General features: G+C 41.8%; 2 protein-coding genes across 2 annotated transcripts; one reads left to right on the forward strand and one right to left on the reverse strand.

Moving 5' to 3' along the window:
- Nucleotides 1-15: 15 nt before the first annotated feature.
- Nucleotides 16-1,146, reverse strand: LOC110701585. Its single transcript, XM_021879218.1, has one exon. The coding sequence runs from the start codon at nt 1,144-1,146 to the stop codon at nt 16-18; it is 1,131 nt and encodes a 376-aa protein (XP_021734910.1).
- Nucleotides 1,147-15,170: 14,024 nt separating this feature from the next.
- LOC110701102 lies at nt 15,171-16,599 on the forward strand. The gene is made up of 2 exons (XM_021878692.1): nt 15,171-15,538; nt 15,680-16,599. Exons 1-2 carry the CDS (start codon nt 15,461-15,463, stop codon nt 15,977-15,979), a joined length of 378 nt encoding a protein of 125 aa, XP_021734384.1. The 5' UTR covers nt 15,171-15,460; the 3' UTR covers nt 15,980-16,599.
- Nucleotides 16,600-17,226: the final 627 nt, after the last annotated feature.

Genomic DNA, 17,226 nt, shown 5'->3' on the forward strand with positions numbered 1-17,226 from the left:
AGAGAAGGAATTAAATCATAGTTTTAAGCTAGAACTATAACCATACTCGTAAATTTTGTCTAAGTTGCCGTAATCTTTGCCCTCCAAATAATACCGATAAATATTGCCATCTAAATCAGCAAAAATCAACTGCTTCTCCAAGATAGTAAAGCTGTCTGTCCATCTTGAATCTTCAATGCACAAATCATCTTCAATGTGTATGTTCGACAACCAACGCCAAGAACTCGATTTCTTTTCTTTCGACAATGTTGTGTTGTGCTCAAGCACCCATATAGTGATCAAGTTATCGAAACACTTAACCAAACAAATGGAATCAAACCAAGAGTTGCCTTCCTTTCGCTCCCATCCAAACACACGAAAACAACCAATATCTAAATAACCAAATTCTTCATTGTATTCGGGCAATGCTATATCCCTTGAAGTCCTATTTTCGACATCATAATGAAACACATGAGGACTACAACCTTCTGCTAGGATATACAAACCATCTTCACAACAAACTTGATAATCAAACTCCAAATCTCCGCCTTTTGTTTTAATGTTTTCGCTTATGAGTATCCATTCGCCTTCCTCTAACATGTACACATCATATCCGCTATTCCAATCTTCCAAATCATGTTCATTAAACAACAATAGAGTGCAATCCAAAGGAAAATTTTCACTTTTCTTACCAAAAACATTACCACATACTAATGCAACTTTTAACTCCCCATTGTCTTGAAATATCTTAGCCAATTCCTCACTAGGCAACTTCAAAGGTAACCAAGTCCTCGTCGAGGGGTTGCACAGGAATAATTCAGTTGGTACACTAGAATCAATTGTCCTACATAGAAATAAACCGTTGTTTGATGCTAAGATACGACCTTTTTCCACTAAAAACATGATGAAATCCTTAGGAACATCATTGTAGGAACGATTTTCAGGTAAGAAGCAAACGCGTAATTTTTGAACTCTTTCTCTTAAACTTGAATCTTCTTGAATGATCAAAGACTCCTCCGCTTTCATGCACGAGTTGTGGCTTTGTTTCTTTGCAAAATGTGTTTCGGAAAGGTACTCTAGTGTTGACTTTGCCATGGTCAATAATCTGTATAAGGGTTTTGTGGATAACCATGACATAATCTCGTACATTTCTTCATTGAAAGACATGTTTATTTGTAGCTACGTTAGTATAATGATTTTTTTTTTTTTTTTTAAACAACAAAATCAAATACTGTATAGCTTGTAGTATACAGTATTGAATTATTTCTTATGACTATAATCTAATGGTTTGTACCTTGGAAGACAAGGTTTTGACTATTTTTTCTTTTTTTTTTTTGGACAAATCGAATTCCTAAACCTTTTTTTTTCCTAGTTCCCTAGTGTTTCGGGGTTTTCTGATGTCCTGCGGGAGAGTTACAATTCCGAGACTGGAACCGGACGCCTGTACCTGCAAAACAACGGAGACTCCTGGTGGTGGGAGCTCCGCCTCCAACGGTCAAGTTAGTACTTGATTAAGGATTAATTAATGCGGAAATTAGAGTGAGTGAGTCTCTCTAGGTGAGAGTGTTTAATGTGAGTTTTTAGCGTAATCAGCCTGTAACTCTGTGTGTAATCAATGTGTTTTTTCCGTAATCTCCCTTAATGAGGATTAAGGGAGGTATTTATAACCTTGGGAAACGCGCCAATCCTAGGTTTAGGTTAACCTAGGGCTGATTGGGCTTCCCTCGGAAGTTGGGCCTGGGTGGCCGGTTTCTCCATTAGGCATGGAGTACGCCACGTGTCATGACATAACAGGTCCAAGGTGGACGAATAAGCGTGTGCCACGTGGCAAGCCCTGACAGTTCCAACTGGGGGACACTTGGCAGGACCTGATTGGCCCACGTGGCGCATTCCGATTGGTGGGAGCAAAAATCCCCTAATCATTTGCCCCTCACAGGTGGCACGTGACTGGTCACGTGTTACCTGTGACAGGTGTCGCACTGTAACAGGCGGCGGCCTGCTACAGGTGTCAGTCGGCGAAAGGCCGAGAGATTTTCCCGCCCAAATTTTGAATTCTGAAAGTGACCCTTCGCCTTCTCACTTCGCCTATATAAGGGAGAGTTATCTTGAGTCATTTTCACACTTGAGAACTTTGTGAGAGAACATTCGGACCCCTAAACTTGCTCTGACATTTTGGACCTTTTCTGCCTACCGCCTGTTCTGACAAGCCGACTGCAAAGGATTTTCAGAACTTCATCAACCGCCACTCGTTCAGGTAACTGTCGGTTCTCTTACTCTTAATTTTCTTTTTATTTTTTTTGAAATGGCACCACGGAAGCACACGACACGACCTAGGTTAGTGATCAGCCGGTCACTGGGGACGGCTGAATCTAAGACTAGGAGTGCCGCCTGCCCTTTTCCGGACCCATCTTTGCCCTTTATACAAAGTCCGACTATATCTGTGTCTATGCAGAGCAGGATGGCCAGAACAAAAAAGACTGCTAGGATCTCAAATTCAGACGGCTCCTCCGACAGGGTGCCGATTAGTGAAACATCTGACCAGGCGCCAGATGTGGAAGTGAGACAAGGCGGCCTGAAAGCCGGCAATTCTGAGGGAGGAGTCATAGTGACCCCTTCCCATTTAACAGTTAACAATTCTGCTCCTTTTCAAAGAGAGGAGGCGGGCCCCTCCGGGAGAGGGGAGGAGTCGTCCTCTTCGGACTCGTCAGAGGGCGATTCCGAGTCTAGCTCTTCTGGCCATGCTTCTCTGGACACAGAAGAGAAAAACAGCCGCTTGCAAGAGGCGAGGCTTTCTCACACAGTTGAGAAGGGGGACAATTGGGCGGAGCCATCCGCCTCTTACCGAGAGCAAAATACCCCCTACTACTGCACGGTACCTCGGGGCCGGATCACAGTCATGCAAGAGAAAGTGGAGAGCTTTATCGCAAACCACACAATGGGCCCCGACTTTTTAGTGTTTGTGCCGGATCCAGAAGACACAATCGTCTGGCCGGCTGGTACCAGTTATGATAGCGCCTGCTTTGGCTGCTACGAGGCGGCCATCAAGGCTGGGCTGCGCTTCCCATTACATCCGGCTGTTCAGCGGATCTTGGATGGGTATGAGTTGGGGTTATGGCAGTTAGCCCCAAACTCCTGGGTCAACGTACTCGACTATGTGGCCGGGTGCGAACTGCACGGGGTGGAGCCGAGCTTCGAGGCTTTCGCCCATATGAACTATCTCAGCCGGACCCCTAAGGCAGGCGGTACCGGCTGGTATCAATTGACAAGCCACAGGGGCTACCTCATGACGAGAGGTAAAGCAAACAAGTGGAAGGACTGGCGGAGCACCTTCCTCATCATTGAGAGTTCAGACACTGAGCTGAACAAGCGCTTCAATAGGTGGAACAGGAATCCACCCCTTCTTGCAGGCGGCCGTAGCATGCCGCCTGTTCCCCCCAAGGCTAAGAAAGAGATCCTTGATAAAGGACTCTTTAAAGTAGAGTCGAGGGTCGACTCTACTTCAGGGGTACGAGAGCAAGTACCCCTGCACTGCGTCCCGAGCTTCAAATGGCTCTATGAAGAGTACTTTTTGGCCGCCTGTGGCCTCAGCAGTCGGTGCTCAAGAGGTAGTCGGCCTGTCGAATACTTTGTTGTTCCATACATTTCTTGTTATAACTTTTATTAACTTTGCTGTTTGTTTTTGCAGCTGACGCCATGAGCAAAATTACCGCCTCCAAGACTGCGGCGGCCATGTTGCGGGCCTCCATCATGCAACAAGCTTCAACCGACTCCCCCAAGAAGGGGGCACCCTTGGTGAGCTCCGAACCTTTCACCCTCTTTTTGGAGTTGTGTTTATGCATATACTGACTTTTTTCTTCTTTTTTAGACGGGTGCTCCAAGAGCTTCATCTTCCCAACAGCCGGACCCCAAGGCCCGGAGGACGGCTGTTGCGAGCTCTCCTGGATCTGCCAGGAAACATGTGGCGGCTGAGAAACAGCCGGCCACTTCTTCTAAAACTCCAACTGGGCCGCCTAGAAGTATGAAGTTGTCCTTGTAAATTTTAGACTTGCTCCCCTTTTACTAGGTCTAATCCGTTTGTTTATGCTTGATGCAGCCGACCCTCAAGAGCCTGACTTGGTAGAAGTGGCCAAGTCTATGATCAGGGCCGTTCCTCCAGCTGAAAGGGAGGCGGTCAGGGGTGTCGGCACCCTTGACCTAGACGGGATTGCAGGGGTCCTTGCTGAGGTATACTTAGCATATTTTTGAGTATTTGAATTCCAGGACGCCTGTTTTCTTTTTGTTTGGAAACTGACGCCTGTTCCTTTGTACTTAGGTCCTGCTCCGAGTGAACGGCCTTCGCAAGCCGCTTGACCGGAAGAACAAAGAGGTAAAGGCTGCAAAAGCTATGGCCGCCTCTGACTGTGATAAGGCAATGTTTCAAATTGCCCAAAATGAAGTTCTGACCATTGATATCCTTTATTATCAGGCGCAGGCTACCGCCGCTGTTCGGGCTCAGTTAGAGGCGGCCCAGAAGAGGAATGACGAGCTGGAGGCGACCATCACCAATCTCAAGGCCGAGCTGAAACCTCTTCGCCTAAAGATGTACTCATACGAAGCCTTGGAGAAATCCTTGGCCAACGTAAAGGAACGCCTGGTGACCCAGGAGAGGAGTCTTACTCAGGAGCTCTCGGAAAAGGCCGAGCAAGAGAAGAAAGAGCTGGTCCGGGAGATGATGGAAGACTCCGCTCAAATCCAGCGCATGACTTGGGGCCGCCTCTTCCCCAATGCCGACTTTGCCTCTTGGGAAAAAACGTACCGCCAGTGTTCTGATACATATAATCAAGAGATCCTGGCGGCTGCTGAGGAAGAGGCGTTGGAGGAGGAGGAGCCAGTAGTGGCGCTTGTGCCGCTTGGGGGTAATGCATCAAAAAAGGATGCAGCTGAAGCCGAGTCCAGCAAGAAGAGTGCTGACCAGGCGACAGCTGCTAATACTGAAGATCTGCCCCCTTCTTAAGCTTTATGTATTCTTTCCACGGCCTGCGTGCCGTTTGTTTTGTATTTACCCGGCCAGGGGGCCGGGGTTTTGAATATTTTGCCGGTCTTTAATGACCGGCTTCTTTTTAATGAATTTTTGTTTTGCTTCAAATTTGTCTAAGTATTGAATATTCTAATATCCAATTGTTCACTAGACTGACTGTTTTACCTGGCCGATAGTTGCAGACAGGTACGGATAGTTAGTCATGCCGCCTATGCCCCTGGACGACTGGTTGTCTGTTTCCAGGATAGACGATCAGTCGGCCATTTATCCAATCGGTATTCGAACTATTTTAAAGACTGGATCCTTTTTAGGCAGGCGGTCCTGTCATTTGTAAATTTAACCAAGTAGGAAAGTGGTCTGACCAAGTGAACATGATTGTTACTTAGTTGCCAAGGAACTTAGTAAAGGTATCAAGCAGTGGGTACCGGTTGTTCCCCTTTATTAGCCAATGTTTGTTGGCTTTTAACTCATAAGTTGTTAACCTAGCAGGAGTAGTGGTTGAGTGCCACTGTTTGCCAAAAAACAGGCGGTCTACTCAAACCTTTTAGGTTCCATACCAAGTTTGAGGGAGTGACTATGAGTTAACGTTGGTGTTACTCAGTCGCCGTCACTCTTGCTTGAGAAGTAGAGGTACCAGGCGGCGGAGGCCGGCTAGACCCCTTGATTCGCCAATGTTTGTTGGCTATTAACTCAAGAGGTACCCCCTGCATTTATCCCAAGTAATACAGGCGGTCATCTGACTCAGATGTCAACTGCTACCACTGGTTTGGTTAGTGATAGAGTTATCCTTGTCTCAAAAACGGCTACGTGGTTGCCCTTGGGGGCAGTTGTATAGGTGCCGTGTAATTAGTTTATAGAGCAATGTTCCACCCAAAAGGGAGCTGCTCTCTGCGACGAATTTCATCCGGAGGGATGCCGCCGGACGCCTGCTATGATGTTGGGACAGGTCGTATTAGTTTTGAAGATTTGATCAGTTGGCTTGGCGCCTGGTCTGATCATTCGGCCTGTGGCCTGGGTAAGTTCTTGGTGAACGTAGGTGCTAAGTAAAAGGAGGGTAGCCGCCTGTTAGGCACAGGGTCGGCCAGGCCCTAATCTTTTTAGCTAAGTATTAGGGGGGTGGCTATGTGTTTGGAACCAGTCGGCCATCTTCTTATGGAGAGTAGCCGACTATATGTCCAGACGACATGCCCCTATTGTGAGTAAAATACTCAATGGAGAGTAGCCGACTGTAAAGGTACAGACGACATGCCCCTCTGAAGATAGAGTGAAATACTCAATGGAGAGTAGCCGACTGTAAAGGTACAGACGGCATGCCCCTCTTAAATAAAAATTAAACATGGAGAGTAGCCGACTGTTTTTCAGCAGGCATGCCCCTCTTAGTACAAAATTGAATAGTAAGTATGCAAACTTTCATTAAGTAGCTCTTGACTATTTACATCATTCAAAAGAAATATTTCTTAAGATTATCTACATTCCAAGTTCGAGGCAGCGGTTGTCCGTCTGGTGTTTCCAGACGGTAGGTACCATCCCTGACTTCTTCACAGATTCGGTAGGGTCCTTCCCAGTTGGGAGTTAGTTTGCCAGACTCATTAGCCCTACCAACTGCTTCCATTTTTCTAAGTACAAAGTCCCCCACTTTGAGTGGACGCCTGTGTACTTTTTTGTTGTATGATCTAGTCATTCTCAGGCGGTAAATTTCATGGCGCAAGACAGCATTGCCCCTCCTTTCAGGAAGTGGGTCTAATGTCAGGCGCATGGCTTCCCAGTTTGCCTCTTCGTCATATAGCATTACTCGAAGAGTCGGCTCGTAGTGTTCTATTGGAAGAACAGCTTCCGCACCATAAGTTAGGAGGAATGGAGTTTCTCCAGTCGCCCCTTTTTCAGTCGTCCTAATGGCCCAGAGAACATGTGGTAATTCGTCCGCCCATAGGCCGCCTGCTCGTTCAATCTTTTTCTTGAGACCGTCTGAGATGATTTTATTAAAGGCTTCTACCTGGCCGTTTGCTTGTGGACGGCCGACAGATGCAAAGTAGTGTGCAATTCCTTGGTCAACTCAACTCGGCATTTTTCAGTACATGACTGACAAAGTAGACCGGGAGCTGACAGTCGTCTCTTTCAGCAAGGAGAACAGCGCTTAACGCATGATCAGAGACAGCCAGGTACATGTAGAGTACTTCTTTGGGCAAAGGGCTGACCAGCCTCGACAAGGAATGCAAGTGAACTTTCAATTTCTGGAAGGCGGCCTCAACATCCGGCCCCCATTCAAACCTTGCCTTTTTCTTAATTGCCTGGAAAAAGTATAGGCATTTGTCGCCTGATCGGCTTAGAAATCTTCCCAAAGCCGCCAGACAACCTGTTAACTTCTGAACCTCTCGGATGGTACGAGGCGACTGCATGTCAATGACCGCCTGCACCTTCTCAGGGTTCGCCTCTATTCCTCTCTGATTGATAAGGAATCCGAGAAATTTCCCAGACTCAACCCCAAATACACATTTCTTGGGATTGAGCATGACATGGTGCCGCCTGAGTGTGGCGAAAGTTTCTCGGAGGTCCGACAGATGATCTTTCTGAAGTTTAGTCTTGACAATCATATCATCAATGTATGCCTCGACATTTCTCCCAATCTGATCAAAGAACACAGTGTTTATCATTCGCTGGAAGGTAGCCGGAGCATTCTTAAGACCAAACGGCATGACCGTGTAACAGTATAACCCCTGATCAGTGACGAAGGCCGTCTTCTCCTGATCTTTCTTCCATAAAGGAATTTGATGGAAACCAGAGTAGGCGTCCATAAAGCTCATCAAAGCATGACCGGCTGTTGAGTCGACCAGATTATCAATTTTAGGCAGAGGGTAACTGTCTTTGGGCATGCCTTGTTTAAGTCTGTGTAGTCTACACACATTCTCCAGGTGCCATTCGGCTTTTTAACAAGCACCACATTTGCAACCCAGTCTGGGAAGTAACATTGCCGAATGAACCCTGCATCAAGTAATTTTTTAACTTCGGCGGCTGCCGCCTGACTTCTTTCTTCGCCATGGTTCCGTTTCTTCTGTCGTACCGGCTTCTTTTTTGGATCCACGGCCAGTTTATGTACCGCCAGATCAGGACTAATGCCTGGGATTTCATGGACTTCGAATGCAAAGATGTCCTTGTATTCTTTCAATAGTTTGTGAAAGTCGTCACCAAGGTCTCTCAGAGCAGTCGTCCCAACTTTGACTGTTCGATCAGGACGTGAGTCGTCTAAGATCAGGTCCGTATGCTCACCAGCCGGCTGAGGGCGGAACTCATCCGACCGCTCCTCTGCCAATGATTGTTATTTTCTTTATTTTCTTGCGGCCCCTGTCTGGGATGCCTTTCTCTTCTTGCCGCCTGCTTCTTGAACAGGCGCACTCTTCTTGTCATTGTCAAGGTCTGTTTTTTCACCACTTGACCCAGTGGCCATAACAGTGGGCTTGACATCCGAGAGATAGCACTCTCGTGCCATCCTCTGATCTCCCCTTAGGGAGCCGACTGTTCCATTATCCCTCTCAAACTTGAGCAACATAAGAGATGGGATTATAACAGCCTTGGAATTATTCAGGGTTGGACGACCCAGAATCATGTTGTAGGCCGAGAGTTCTTCTACTACCAAGAACCGGACTACCATGTGTCGTCCTTCCCCTTTTTCTCCCAAGCGGATGGGTAAATCCACTCGTCCCAGTGGGTGGACGACTCCTCCTCCAAACCCTACTAAAGGGTGGGAGGCCGGATGTATGCAATCAGTCTGATATTTTAGTTTCGACAGACATTTGCTACTGATGAGATCTGAGGAGCTTCCGGTATCTATGAGGATTCGGCCAACTCTCTGGTTGGCCACTTTACATTCAATAACGATAGGGTCGTCATGCGGCCCTTTACCCCTCCTAGATCTTCTTCAGTGATGACAATCTCAGGAAATGTATATTTGGACGGCCGATCTTGGTGAACGGAATTTACATCTAACCGCCTGATATTGTCTTTGTTGCCCCTAATAGTGGGGCCGCCTCCTGAGAAGCCGCCTGCAATGGTGTAGACGACTGCATCATCAGTATCGGAGCTGTCTGCCTGTTGATTCTTTTTGGCCGACTGCTTTTTTGAGGAAGTGTTCCCCGTAGATTTCTTGACATAAGTGTCAAGATCACCTTGCTCAGCCAGGCGGTCCAGATACCGCATGAGACTGATGCAGTCATTGGTGTGATGACCAACATCATCATGATAAGCACAGAATTTATCTTGGTTCCGGTTGTTTGCAGAACCCTTCATGGGGACCGGCTTCTCAATTGAGATCCGTCCTTTGATTTCTTTTAGGATAAACTGGTTATCCTTGTTAAACGCATACTTTGGGGAGTATGGTTTGAATTCTTTTTTCTTTTTCTGGGTCGGCTGTTTGGAGGAATCAGCCGCCCAGACCTCTTTTCTCTTCTCATCTTTGTTTGACGACTGTTTCTGTCGTCCTTCTCTTTTGTCGAACCTTTTCCCGTCCGACTGTTTTACCGTACAAAGATCAGTCGCCTGTATATAGGCTTCCGCTTCAATCAAGGCCTCTTGAAGAGTCGCCACCCTCTTTCGGACCAAGTCAAATTTGAAGGTCGACCCGTCCTTGAGACCTCTGAAAAAGTCAGTATAGGCTACCTCATCCGGTAACCCTTGAATCTGTATTCTCATCAGGTTAAACCGCCTGATGTAAGAACGAAGACCCTCCTTCTCGCCCTGCTGAATTGTTCCTAAATCAAGGGTCGTTTTCTTCGCATGGATGTTCATGGCGAAGTTGGAGGTGAATAAGTAAGCAAGCGTCCTGAAGCTATTTACACAACCAGTCGGCAGGTTGCCGAACCATTGTTGTGCGATTCCTTTGAGAGTCGTTGGGAAACACTTGCACCAGGTAGGATCATCCAACCCTTGAAGGTACATCAGGTTGGTGAAGGCCATAACATGGTCTTCTGGGTTAGTAGTGCCGTCATAGGCGCCTACTAATACATTTTTCACTTTGGCCGGCTGAGCGGCTTCAGTAATTTCCTTGGAGAAGGCCGACGGCTGTTCACCAAGTCTAAGCAACCGTAGTTGCCAGTCCATAGGTTGGACGTTTTTTGCTGCAGGTCCACCAAACGGAGGTAGCTGCAAAAAATACTGTTGTTGCGGTACAAATGGTAAGTTTGGTACCGCCTGGTCACTATGAGCCGGACTGACGGGAGGTGCCGCCTGACTGACTCTCATGATACGACTGAGTACGCCTCATCGAGGCATTTCGCAGACTGTCTTGAAAGTTTGAAGTAGAGGCCGACTCTGACAATCGGTCACTCTTCTTCTGCTCTAGCAGTAGCCGAGCGTCTGTGAATGTTTGCTTCGACCCGTCCGCCTGAATATGACGAACAGGTTTCCTATTTCCTGTTGGAAAATGGAATTTTGTGAAATCAAGGGCAGGTGGCTCCCGCTTCCTAGATTTAGGATGAGGAGTCGCCTCTCGCCCTTGAACTGGCTTCCTCTTCAGTGAAGTGGAGGGTTTCTTAGCCGACTGCTCCTTGACCAGAGCCGGCGGCTTCTTGTTGATCAACTCTTGAATCTCTCCCTTGAAGTCCCTCATGAAGGTCATGAGTTCGTTCCTTGTGATGGGAGCAGACCCAACAGTCGGCTGCTGCCGAACAGGCGGTGCGCCTGCTGGCTCGCTTCCTGTATGAAGATGTTCCCGTTCCCTCCTTTCGGTATGACGGGTACGTCGGGCCCTTAGGGTCCCGTCTGAAGCTCTGTGAGCTTCAACTTCAAGTTCATCCTCAGTATCATGGTCCGACTGTACTTGAGGGTCGTCTAGGGGACGCCTCTCTTCAGGAGTCGGTACAGACTTGGATGCCATCTCAGAAATACTCTCCCCACAGACGGCGCCAAATGTTTCGGGGTTTTCTGATGTCCTGCGGGAGAGTTACAATTCCGAGACTGGAACCGGACGCCTGTACCTGCAAAACAACGGAGACTCCTGGTGGTGGGAGCTCCGCCTCCAACGGTCAAGTTAGTACTTGATTAAGGAGTAATTAATGCGGAAATTAGAGTGAGTGGGTCTCTCTAGGTGAGAGTGTTTAATGTGAGTTTTTAGCGTAATCAGCCTGTAACTCTGTGTGTAATCAATGTGTTTTTTCCGTAATCTCCCTTAATGAGGATTAAGGGAGGTATTTATAACCTTGGGAAACGCGTCAATCCTAGGTTTAGGTTAACCTAGGGCTGATTGGGCTTCCCTCGGAAGTTGGGCCTGGGTGGCCGGTTTCTCCATTAGGCATGGAGTATGCCACGTGTCATGACATAACAGGTCCAAGGTGGACGAATAAGCGTGTGCCACGTGGCAAGCCCTGACAGTTCCAACTGGGGGACACTTGGCAGGACCTGATTGGCCCACGTGGCGCATTCCGATTGGTGGGAGCAAAAATCCCCTAATCACCTAGGATGATTAATTGTGAATCATATTGCATGCATGGATTATTTATAAATGTAGAATGTGGGTAAGCATATTTCGTAGTGTAGTTAGTTTAGGATTTTAGTTACAATTAATTAAACCTCCTAGGATTAGGAAAAGGGTTAAGGAAAGTTTTCCTAAAATAAAAGCCAGTAAGTTAAAATAATACATCAAATTAAAATAAATATTTTGAGATAAACCAACGAATTTGATTTACATTACGAGTAGTACATTACACCGGCCACTTATTTCGTTATCCGTTCTTTCTTTCTTTACTTTTTTTTTTTAAAAAAAAAATATTTATTTATTTATTTTTACTTTATAAATTATGCGATTTCCTGCTTGAGACGACAGACAACAACAACTAATTTCAGCGCTTGGAGATGGCTAAAGCTCCCTGCTGTGTGTTTAGTACAACTGTACAAGCAGTATTATTAAGGGTTTGTGCTGATTGACTGAATTAAGTTGCACTAAATTGAACTAAACTTATTGGAGCTGAACAAACTAAACTGAACATTTTATGAGAGAAGAAAATTAAGATAATAACCGAATTATACTAAACTTATTGGAGGTGAACTGAACTGAAAATAAGCTAAGAGCAGACCCTAAGTATATATTCTCCACATTGCAAGTTCCCGTCAATTTGTTTCTTTTGCATTTGTTGAAAGAAAAGAAAATGAAGGCTTCCCAAACTCTAGCAAAGTTGATCAAGTGAGTACATACAAGCCCTTTTTTTTTTTTTTTTTTTTTTTTTTTGAACTGTTCAGCTTTGCTATACTCTGCTGAGTTCTCCTCTGCAATGTGTTGGGAACTCAGCTTTGTTGTCCCGGATCTGTTATGTTATGCTCTGCCAAGAAACTCAAAAGAATAGGGCCTGGATGATCTTCTTGATCATTATAGAGTTTGGCTTTGATTTTGATGAAATTATTGTTGTTGATCTAAATGGTCATTGTGGTGGAATGTTTATATGTTGAAATATACTTAATATGACGCATTGAATTTCGAATTGAAGTTTGGATCACTATCTAGTTCACTTATTGGTTACTAATAAAAGCTCTAATTTTATGTTTAATGTGTTTGGTATATATGCTTCGGCTCAAGAAAAAAAAAAAAATCAATCTTGTCAATGTCCTTGTGTATTATACTCTGTATGTGATTATAACGAATTAGAGCTTGTCTATATTTAATCATTTAATGAACTGAACTGAACTGAACTGATTGGAGCTGAACTGAACTGAATAGAGTTTAAACAAATATTTTACGAGAAAAGAAAATTAGGAGCTGAATTGAGCTGAAATGAACTGAAATTAAGCTGAAGCGAACATGCCTTTAATATGTTTGGTGGATTAAAAAAAGGGCTCTATTAATTTAGTGAATTGCTATATGCCACAATAAAATTACTCAAACTATAGTATTAAAAGACTTTTATGCCCCTTATTATTTTGAAAATAACATAACAATCCAGCCATTACTAACTACTAACTTTGTCCTACCTTGACCATGCTCAAGCCTTATCTCCACATTGACTATCAGCTCCACCACCCATACCACCACCCACCTTGATTGTCCACTACCACGACTCCTCCTTAACAACAAACTTGACCGATCCTACAACGGTTGACCACTAACATTGTACTTTCCGTCCAATAAATTGAGTCGACAATTCTCTGCGTTCATATCGGAGGCACTTGGTGGGGACAAAAAACCTTCGACGTCGTCGAGTCAAGTATATGTCGGACTTTTTTTTTTAATTTTCGTTGTACCCGGTTGCATGCTATATGCGACTACACTACGGTATAGTCGCATGTTACATGCGACTATACCGCGGTGTAGTCGCATGCTTATGCGACTACACCGTGGTGTAGTCACATGTAGCATGCGACCGGGTACCATTTTTTTTTAAGTAAACCGTTTAATTTATACTAATTAACTTTTAATAATTATTAAAAATAACAAAATACACTTAATTTAATTAGTAAAATTTATTGATTAAAAAAAATTAGTATTTTTTTTTTGACAACGAAAATTAGTAAATTTATGGGCTTAAACAAATAACAAATTTGCCAAAAAAACAAGTAAGGGCAGATGCGTCATTCAATACCGCAACATAAGTAATTCTATTGTGGCATTTAGTAACCCCCTTAGGGCCTGTTCCGATTGACTGTACTCAACTGAACTGAACTTATTAATTAGTGATTTTTAACTACGAATTAGTGATCTTTGATTATTTATTGATTATTTATTACTATACATATGTGTATATACAAATGTACATATTATTTATTATTATTATTATTAATTATTGATTATTATTATTATTTATTTATTATTATTATTATTGATATTATTATTATTATTATTATTATTTATTGATGATTATTATTATAATTATTATTTATTGATTATTATTATTAGTATTATTATTTCAATTATTATTGTTGTTATTATTATTATTATTATTTATTACTTATTGATTATTATTATTATTATTATTGTTGTTATTATTATTGTTGTTGTTGTTGTTGTTGTTGTTGTTGTTGTTGTTGTTGTTGTCGTTGTAATAGGAGTTTAAAAGAATGAAATTTGGCTTTATATCATTAACAATATCATTAGACGTAAATTAAGAACTGAACTGAATTGAACTGAATTTCAACGGAAGAGAACATGCCCTTAATTTATTCCTTTGCCTTAAACTCAAATGCTTTGTCCAGCTCATTTCGGCTATTCCTTAAAAAATACAATTTCATACTCAGACTGATGTATGAGCGATTAGATATCGTCTAGTCCAATATCCAAGTGTAGCCATTTCATATGAAAATTTCTTATGCTAAGATCATAGTTCCATTTATTTTGCTATGAAACATTAGAGTTTTATAAATATGGTAATATTCAATCTAAATTGTCAACTAATGTGGACTAACTAAAAAAAATGTTAACAACAGATAATTGACGACATATCAAACACATTTGCTATATCTTACCAAAACAATTCAAAATATATCAACTTAAAAAGACAGAGGAACTTATTTTGTAATTAAGGGCCTGTTCATATTTACTTAATTTCACTTCAGTTCAGTTCAGCTCCAATCATTTCAGCTCCTAATTTCTCTCTCTCATAAAATATTCAGTTCAGCTCAGTTCAGTTTAGTTCAGCTCCAATCAATTCAGTTCAGTTCAGGCCCTAAAAACAGCTCATTACTTGTGACAATGTGACAAAGTGTTAATTATGTCAAATAATAACACTCTTGTAAGGTCTTTTGAGTGGAAAAAACATTTTAGCAATATCAATTAAATTGGAAAATTTTGCACAACAAATAAACTCCAAATTAACTTACAATATGATAGATGCCTTAATCAAGATGTGATTTGATAAGATTTGATGTATGCTCCCCCAAATCACAATCTTAAATTTTTATAAATCCATGGCCAATAATGCTAAAGTAGGATTCAAATGTCAAACTAGAACAAAAAGAGAAAAGAGGAAGTAGATAATAAAATAATCATTAAACACCTCTCTTATGTTGACACGTGTCATAGTTAATAGGTAATGCAAGAATATGGTGCTTCAAATAACGATAATGATAATCATAAATCCACACAGTTGTAATGTAGGACATAATTACCCCACAACTTTATTGCAAATTCCACACATCTCCCTCATGTTTTTATTAATTTTTAATTTTTATTACTTAAAATTTTTAAAAAATTATATTATTATATTTGAAAATAATTTTCACTACAAAATTCACTCACTCACGGAGTACTTCTCATTCCACTGTACACACTCTCAAGTCTCAACCTCTTGAGATCATCACCATTAAACCCCCAACTCCCCCAAAATATAAAACCCTAATTTGTCAAACAATTTATTAGATTCATTTGAATTCACTGCCCAACTTCCACCAATTCAATTCATAAACCTTTAAAACCCAATTATATCTTTCCTTAAACTTTCTCTCTCCAACCCCTTCAAAAACCCTCATTTTTAGATCTGATCAGCAACAAAAATGGCAACTTTTACTACTTTGATTGTTTTCTGTTTAACACTGCTGTTCTTCAATTCCGACAAATTCAAGCTTACCCATGTAAGTTTTCTTGCAAACCCACTTGTAACTTGAGTTTAATGTTTCAGGGTATTTCTCCAATTTTGATTCCCACTTGTAATTTGAGTTTAATTTTTCTGGGGTTTTCTCAAGATTTAATTTTTTTTTCTTGCTAATTTTTAGGCAAATGAATTGTGTACCTCTTCAAATTCTGGGAATATGACAAATGCAATTGAAGAACAGGGGATGAAATTATACCCATTGATTGATAAAGATAGAGTGGAGAAGATGATGGTGATGAATGAAACAAGAAGAAAACTCGGAAGTTTCCAGATTTGTGCACCTTGCACTTGTTGTGGAGCTAAAGGTTATTGCTTGCCTTCACCTTGTTGCTATGCTATCAATTGCAACATACCAAATAGGCCCTTTGGATTTTGTTCTTTCACTCCTAAGGTTTGTAATTGCTTTGGTTGCCATATTTAAAACCCCTAAGGGGTTTTACCCGACTCGAATCGAAATTAGTCGGAGTGGATTAGTTTATAAAATTAAAAGAAAAAAAAAAATTACTCCTTAATTTTTGTGGGTCTAAATATGAATCCTGTTGGTAAGTGTGAATGGGAAGAATATCTCTGTTCTAGCTATGTCCTTTTTTTTTTTTTTTTTTTTTTTTTTTTTTTTTTTTTTTCATTTTACCAATTAATGTTTATTATGCTCATTGTTATACTGGGACAGCTATTTCCAGGTATGGTTTTGCTACTTCTTATGATTTTTGTCAGTCTGTCTGATCAATTTCTTGGGAATTGGTGAAAAAAAAAAAATTGACCCTCATAAGAAAGATTAAAAAAAAAATAAATAAAAAAAAATAAGTAGCAAAAGTTTGCTTGGAAAAAGCAATGACCCAAAATTTAGCCCTAGATTAGTTTTATATTAGTAGTAATTGATTAAAGTGCATAGTGGAGATTGTGATTAATGTAATTGTGGATTATACAAGTTTATGATATTTGTTTATGTATTGTTTCTTATTACTTTGATGTTAGAATCTTTGTAGTGGACTAAAAAGAAGATTGATTGTAATTATATATAGTCCCATTAGTTGACCTTTATTCTCTTGCTTCTTCCCTTTGTTCAATTTTGTTTCTTCTTTTTGTACATTGTTGTCTTATATAACAAGGTTTTGTCCCATTAAATTATGAAGAAAGTGAGCTTATATCTTAAAGAACAATCTTTAGATTATTAAGAAAGTACTTTAGCTTGTCGCGCTCTAAAGAAAGATGTAAATCGTCTCTTAGCCAGGGACGAAACATTATAAGGATAAAATAATGTGTAATTTTATCATAAACTCCTAGCTTGACAACACTTTAGGTTATGTTTACAATGAAACCCTTTAAACAAATTAATGCTTTAATCACAAAAGATAAAAACAAAAACATCAACAACAAGATTGAGGGGTCAACTTTATTTTTTTTAATTGTCAAATTGAGGGGACAAGTATTGATATGGTATTAAAGATGTTTTATTTCATTTGTACTCTTCTAAATTATCCAATTGCTTGGAAAAAGTATTGCTTGGAGATGTTCAATGCTTTGCCTGGTAACCATAGTACGAGTGGTATGGTACAAGTATGTGGTAGCAAGCAGAGGACAAACATTCATTTCAGCAAAATATGTTCATATGCTAGATCTTTATGATTAGGTCATTTATGTCAAATCTAAATGTAAAACTCTATTGCC

The sequence above is a fragment of the Chenopodium quinoa genome, unplaced genomic scaffold (assembly GCF_001683475.1).
Source record: "Chenopodium quinoa cultivar QQ74 unplaced genomic scaffold, ASM168347v1, whole genome shotgun sequence".
Taxonomy (NCBI): Eukaryota; Viridiplantae; Streptophyta; class Magnoliopsida; order Caryophyllales; family Amaranthaceae; genus Chenopodium; species Chenopodium quinoa.